Source organism: Octopus bimaculoides, chromosome 11, assembly GCF_001194135.2.
Source record: "Octopus bimaculoides isolate UCB-OBI-ISO-001 chromosome 11, ASM119413v2, whole genome shotgun sequence".
Taxonomy (NCBI): Eukaryota; Metazoa; Mollusca; class Cephalopoda; order Octopoda; family Octopodidae; genus Octopus; species Octopus bimaculoides.
In genome coordinates this window covers 76,757,464-76,764,872 of record NC_068991.1, presented here as the reverse complement: position 1 = coordinate 76,764,872, position 7,409 = coordinate 76,757,464, and the positions used below count along the sequence as shown (strand labels likewise).

The following is a 7,409-nucleotide window of genomic DNA, read 5'->3' as shown; positions in this document are numbered from 1 at the left end:
TTTTTTAAATTTTTTTTTTATTTTAAATTTTGACATCTCTGGTTTGTCTTTGCTCTTTGTTTACTTGTTGAAGAAATGTAAACATGTTGAGCCTTGAAAGTTTCTAGTTGTGATTGAACCTGAAACTTTGGTTGAAATATATCTAGTTTCCATTTGATTAATACTCGTAATCTCTTTCAAAACATAATTGATAATTTCATAGCATTATTCATTTAATCATGCTGTTCCCTCTGCATTATTTTTTGGACAGTTCTTGTGCATAATGGCCTTAGTGCCTTAAAAAAATTGCTACTTAAATAATAACGAAAAGCTTTTTTTTTTCTTTATAACATGGCTGCTGGAACTTGTATTTTCTGGATTGCAACATTCTGTTAAATTTAGAATAAAGTTGAATTTGTCTTCCTTGTAAAGCAGTTTTAATTTATGGATTTTGGAAATGAGAAATAGCCTAGTTTTGGTGGATAGAATGTGAGAAAGTATAAGTACCTTGGTTAAAAATTAACCATTATATTGCCACTTGGCATTTGACTTCAGTAATATCGATTTTAAAATATTGCTCATTTTTTACACAGTGCTCCATTTAAGCTGTTAGTATATAAGTTTTTCTTAGAATACTGATTGTATTAAGTCATCCAATTATTTGCGTTAACATCTATTTTGTTTTAATCTCAAAATTGTCTATTAAACGTACAAGGACGCAAATATAAGTGGCAGATAAACTTTGAATATATTGGTATTTTCCAAGTTACAGGTGTTGCATTCCTTTTAAATTCTTGCTGTAACGTGGAACACTGTAGTGCAAAAGTCCTGTGTTTTTTGGAATTCCACATTATGGCAAAGTTTTCAGGAATGCAATATATCTGTAACATGGAATGTTTGCAATTTACGATTCTTTCCCCCTCACTTCAAATCTTAGATAATGGTAATTCTGATGCCATTTAGTGTTGAAATTTGGTTTCAGTTTCAAGTGTGGGATTTGGAGGTTTTTCTGTAGTTAATTTAAATGAAGATATAAAACATTGTTCTACTGTGATAGTACTTGATAGTTAATGGCCCAAATGTTGATAGCTTTATATTCCAGCATTGAAAAAACTTCTGTGACACATTCCAGTATGTCATTTTCATGTTTAATATTCTTATAATGTCGATAAGATTATAATTTCTGTATCATGTGCTCCAAATAAAATTCTGGCTGATATTCAATTTTTGTCTGTTTTTTTCACTTAAATGAACCATTTGACTCTGATTAGTCAAAATAATTTTCTTTTCTCTAGAATGTATTAAGTGGGGATATTTATAATTGCTTAATAATTAAAATATTTTATTTCAGCTTCTAAATTTTTGCTAAAATCTCTCATGGATATAATGTGTGATATAGGAAATACAATAAAATATCAACTAATAAATTTTCCTTTTTGAAAAACTAAAGTCTTTATGGTTTTGTAAAGAAATCCATATCTTTGTATAGCTAAAAGGTTATGAGAATTTTGCAGTCACTTAAATTCTATTGAATCTTAGTGCTTAAAATTTAGATTTTAGTCATTAGCTATTCTCAATATCGAACAGTATTGTCAAGGAAATTATTTGGTGTGGAAGTTCAAAAATGTATTGCTGATCTGTTGTCCATTGATAACATAACTGAGAAGACAGCATGAATAAAGTACAAGGTTGGTATAGCACAGTATGCTAATTGAATTTTCCGTTAAGTACTATAAAATTAGTAACCTAAATGTATAGGATACTGCCTTTTTTTTTTTTTTTAATATTTATTATACACTTTTCATTATATTGGCATGGATTGGATGGGCGAGTTGGTTCTTATTCAGTTACTTGCTTTCTTTTTAGAACGGGTTGGAATCAGGGTCGCTCTTGCACATTTCCATTTTTGAAATATTATGCTCTTCCTGTTGCCAATCAGTCTGCAGAATGTACTGGGTGCATTTTGTCATGGAATCAACATTTAAAGTGGTCACACTCAGCCTCATTTTTCTCGTCATCCACCAGCAGCAGTAGAGGATTGTTTTTTTTCTTCTCCAGCAGGTAGAAGAGATATCAGTTATGGAAGAGGACACTTGATAGGACGGGGTGATAGCAGAAAGAGTAAGAGATGAAATATGAATGCAAGAAAACTGCAAAACCATTACTGACTATACAGTTAGGTCTCAATGTATTTATGCAGTAAATACATGCTTAAACATTTTTGATATTTAGAGGGTGGACAATGAAAGTATTGCAAACTTTATAAGCCATCTTAGTACTTTATTTGCCTAAATAAAATTAGATCTTAAGTTTTTAAAATACATTCTTATTTGAAAGAATATATTCAATTTTTTTTTTTTTTCTGTAATATTTTTGTAACTGCTTTGGGGTTTAAAAAGCAGGAAGGTGTTTTTTTTTCTTAATTCTTGTCTTGCTGTTTGTATTTCAGTCTAAATGTTTTCTATTTTTAAAAATTTTAAACTAAGCTGGTTGTAAATTCATAGATCATAACATAATCTAGAAAAGTTACTGAACATTGATGTTTTCATGCATTTAAATCTATAAAGTTTTATAAATATTGGGTGACTTATTCTGATTATAATCTCTCAGATTATTAACCTCATTTTTCAAAGTAAAAATATTTTTTAATATTTATATGCCCACCATTGATCAATTTGTCATCTTGTTTTAATGTCCCTGGGTGTGTTACATAGTAGTAGATTGGATTCAAACTAGCAATCATTTAGGAACCAAGGATAATATTCGTATCCTGAAGGCCCCACATAATGTAGGTACTAAATTATAATCCTATTTTCATCTATATTAACAATATGAAAGACTTGCTAAATTTTAATTCAATTTTTCATGGTTAAATTAGGGGCTGTGGGATTAGTAATAGAATCTTTATTTAATTTGTTCTCATCACCGGTCTGTTAATCTTTTTGATATTAAGCAACTTCAGACCACTTATTTTATGAATGGAAACCTTCCATCAAAATTTCATGTTATGTTCTAAGCACCAGCTTAATGAATTAAAAAAAAAATTTTTTACTAAATTCCTTCATTTATTTTCAAAATTGAAAGACTTTTTCAATTATAATAATAACAAAAAAACAAACCTAGTTTCCTATTTCCAAAATTAGATTATTTTATAATGGCTGAGAATGCTAATGTTTGTATTAATTTTCAATGTTTTAGGAATATATTTAATTAACGATTTGAATTTTCTTTCGTAGGTTGAATTGGCTCTTTGGGATACTGCTGGACAAGAAGATTATGATAGGCTGCGACCTTTGTCTTACCCTGACACAGATGTGATTCTTATGTGCTTTTCTATCGACAGTCCAGACAGTTTGGAAAATATACCGGAGAAGTGGACCCCCGAAGTGAAACACTTTTGTCCTAATGTTCCTATCATTTTGGTCGGCAATAAGAAAGATCTTCGAAATGATGAAAATACAAAGAGAGAACTTATGAAGATGAAGCAGGAACCTGTACGACCCGAAGATGGTCGTGCTATGGCTGAAAAGATCAATGCCTATAGTTACTTAGAATGTTCTGCTAAGACCAAAGATGGTGTGAGAGAAGTGTTTGAAACAGCTACTCGGGCAGCACTTCAAGTAAAGAAGAAGAAGAAAGGAGCCTGTACCATGTTGTAATTTGGACACGCATCAATTTTTCTCATTCTTTCCAACTTTTTCCTCTCCCCCCCCACTTATGTATCCCACTTACAACAAAGAAAAGGAAACTTTTTTTTTTTTTTTTTCAAAACATGCTTTTTGTTACAAAAAAAAAAAAAGAAAAACTTGCTGCTTTCTCCAATGTTCACAAACTTAGTCCACTTTTTGCAGATATCTAATCTAAATCTAATCAATTTGATTCACTGATTTTTTTTGCAAGTCAGTTTGAACGAGATGATAAAAATTATAAAAAAGAATATATATATATGAAATTATATTTAAAATGAATTTAAAAAATGAAAAATGTTTGTATGGACATGTGGACTACAGATAGGTATGTGTGTGCATGGTTGATTGGTTTGTATGTCTGTAGATACATAAAACGAAATTGTTCATGTTGCTATTGGCACCATGCTCGACAGCCTTTTCAATATGCATTCATGAACACTTTTTCCTACTCTTATGCTGGTATTCATTCCTGTTTGCATAACATTTTATTTCAACATATTTTTTTTTTTTCATTTGCCATTGGTTATAGTTAAACGGTTTGTATTATTATTATTATGCCAGTATTTTTTTCTTATCGTAACAAAACGAAAGTAAATCTGAATAAAAAAACAAACTTAATCTCTCTTTGAAATATTGGAGAGATAGTAAACCTGACCATTGTAGCTAAATTGTGTGCTGGTATCTTCCAACATTGAAGTATTATTTTTCTAAGTTAGAATATTTTCTGCCGCCTTATTGCTCATCTGTAGCTGTCTTCAGGTATCTGTCAACTGCAGTACTAATAGATACAGAGACCAAAATCATTATTTTAAACCACATACCTGCTTTCCGTCATAAATGTATTTGGATGAATGGATTAAAACTTTTTCTCTAGGTAGCTATCTGGAATGGTGTTACCTTTTTTTATCAGACAGCTTTATCTACATCATAAAGAAAGTCTTTCATCTTCAGCTGTCACTTTTTAATGATATGGTGAATATAATTTGGCAGATTTTTTTCTTAAGACTTAGTTATTTCACCTTTATTGAACTAATATTATTAACCCTAATAAAATATCTACTGATGAAGGGATTCACTGTTCTTTATTGTATAAAGACTGGCTGCTTCTTCAGTGATATAACAGGTTTTTAATTCTTTTAATTTTGTCTGATTTTTATATCTGACTGCTCCAAATTTTTTTTTTTTTTTAACGGAATAAACTTGTGCCAGAATTACAATTCCTCATATTAAGTCTTTTTTTTTTTTCTTTCTAATATAATTAAGACATTCTCAAAAAAAAAAAAAAAAAGCCTTAAATTGCTTTTTAATTATCAGCAAGAATAAGCATTGCAGGAACTGAGTTAAGATGTTCCAAATAGGTTGTGTTTTTAAAACTGTTCCAAATATATTTTCTTGTTCCTGTGTGCACGTGTACAGAATTCTTCATTGACTTTTTTTGAGTATTAACAAGCATGTAGTTGAAGAAAATCTGTAATAAAGGTTCTTATTTGATTAAAAAGTTGTTTTTAAAGTTTGTCTAATTTTCCTAATCTGAGTTAAGGACAATCAACCAACATTTATTAGTTCAGCTAAGACTTAACAAAAGACATTGTTTTCCTAGTTAGACGAAGCAAAAATGTTTTTTAAAATTTCTTATTTTGATACGATAGGTGGTCTTTCAAACACATTTGCTTCTTGTAGAATCTTCAATGTATTCCTAATACCAGTTCATCCAGTTCAAACAAAATTTCAACTGAAGTAGCAAGGAAGCTTAGATTTTACGTTTGAATGGTGTTAAAGAAAGCTTATTGAGATTCTAGCAAGCTTAACTGTATGCTGTAGCTGTGTTTATTTATCTTGCCATCTCAGTGGTATGCTTGTACTACTTCAAAGTGGTTCATTATAAAATTTCAATGAAGTCAGTTGGTATAAATCTATAACAATCATGTAGAAACGCTGTTTCTCCTGAGGCTTATATTTTGAAAACTAATCTGTGAAACATTTTATTAAATGTAGTAAATTTATACACTTAAATCCTGACATCCCATCCCTTCGCGTGGCAAAGTCTATAGAATACGGATTTTTCAATTAAATATACCCCTTCCTCACACCCCTTTTTTTTTTTTTTTTTTTTTTTTTTTTTTTTTTTTTTCCCCTGAAAAACAACCTCCATTTGTACCACAAGTTAAAAAAAAAATTCTCTTGAATGACACGTACTATTATTAAGGTAGGTGTTTCGCTCCATCAGAAATTCTATGGTACATGAAGCTATTGCTGCTGGGTAGAATTTGGATGTTGGTGCCTTAAACAGTCTCAACTTTTTTAATATTGGTTTAATGTCACCATTTAACAATGTCAGAAACAAATCTATCAGTTTAATTTTTAGATTAACATTCTCTTTCAGAGCTTGTGTACACCATTGAATCTCCTACTTTTATGTTAACTTTCCAGGTTATTTTTCAAGTTACAATTGTCACTTTGGCTTTATCCTTTTCTTCCTTTTCAAAAATTAAAAATATTTTTTTAACTGCAACATTCAACCAAAACTGAAGGATAATTAAACCTTGGTTATCCTAGATTTATTTTTACTTTCTATCTTAATCGTTCTCATACTGTTTTTTTTTTTTCTCTTTTTTTTTTCCCTTTATCCTAGTTTCATATTGTATTCTGAAATATCTCTGGAGAAGAAAGAAAAAATATAATTACGTTTATTTTTGAATTTTATAAATTTTGTTTTGAGTCTCTCCCAAAGATGAATGAATAATGTTCTTGCTTTGCCGTTATTCCCCACCTTAAAAAAAAAAAAATTATAATTTTTTTTTTAAAAATAAAAATAAAACTTACAGAACAGTTATGTCAGTGTTGTCAGTTTGTGGATTAGCGTCTTTTCAAAGTTCCCATTATTAAACTAAAAAAGAATTTCAAGAAAAATCCTTTACAAGTGATAGATGTTCTTTTTATTGAATCTGCTGGTTGTTCTTGTATACATTATGTGCTGCGGGGTCAGGGTTAATGGACCGCTTCTCCCTGAACTGGTTTATTTCTTTTCAATTCGAATTCAGATTAAGCTTCATTCACAACGGAAAATTGAATGGGAGATGTGTTCAGTGAAACAAAAACAAAACATAAATTGCTTATTTGTCAACGACTTGTGATTGGGAGTTCTTTGGCCGTTTGTATTGATAATTTTGACAAAAAGATAAATCGTTTTGATTGAATAAACTCCGTGCCATTGATTTGCAGTTGGCGTTTTTTCGGTTACTGCATTAACTGAATATTTCTTAGTTGCAGTCTTAAGGAAAATATTGGACTAAGGGAGATAACTGGCTGAAAAATTGTTATAACCACGTTTAAATTTTAGGAAGGCTGGATAAAATGATGAGATGTAAATTTATAAAGAAAACTAATTCGATGATGATCATCATCATCATCGTTTAACGTCCGCTTTCCATGCTAGCATGGGTTGGACGATTTGACTGAGGACTGGTGAAACCGGATGGCAACACCAGGCTCCAGTCTGATTTGGCAGAGTTTCTACAGCTGGATGCCCTTCCTAACGCCAACCACTCAGAGAGTGTAGTGGGTGCTTTTACGTGTCACCCGCTCGAAATGGTGTCTTTTATGTGCCACCCGCACAAGCCAGTCCAGGGGCACTGGCAACGATCTCGCTCGAAAATCCTACAGGAGCCAGTCAGGCGGTACTGGCAACGGCCACGCTCAAAATGGTGCATCTCATGTGCCAACCGCACAAGAACCAGTCCA

At 31.0% G+C, this 7,409-nt stretch overlaps 1 protein-coding gene across 1 annotated transcript in view; it reads left to right on the top strand.

Moving 5' to 3' along the window:
• The window catches only part of LOC106867931 (ras-like GTP-binding protein RHO), a 98,063-nt gene extending 91,562 nt beyond the window's left edge, over nt 1-6,501 (top strand). The window contains exon 4 of the mRNA XM_052971944.1: nt 3,216-6,501. Coding sequence (XP_052827904.1) covers nt 3,216-3,638 — 423 coding nt within the window. The 3' untranslated portion in view covers nt 3,639-6,501. The remainder of the gene's footprint in view (nt 1-3,215) is intronic.
• The last annotated feature ends 908 nt before the right edge of the window (nt 6,502-7,409 follow it).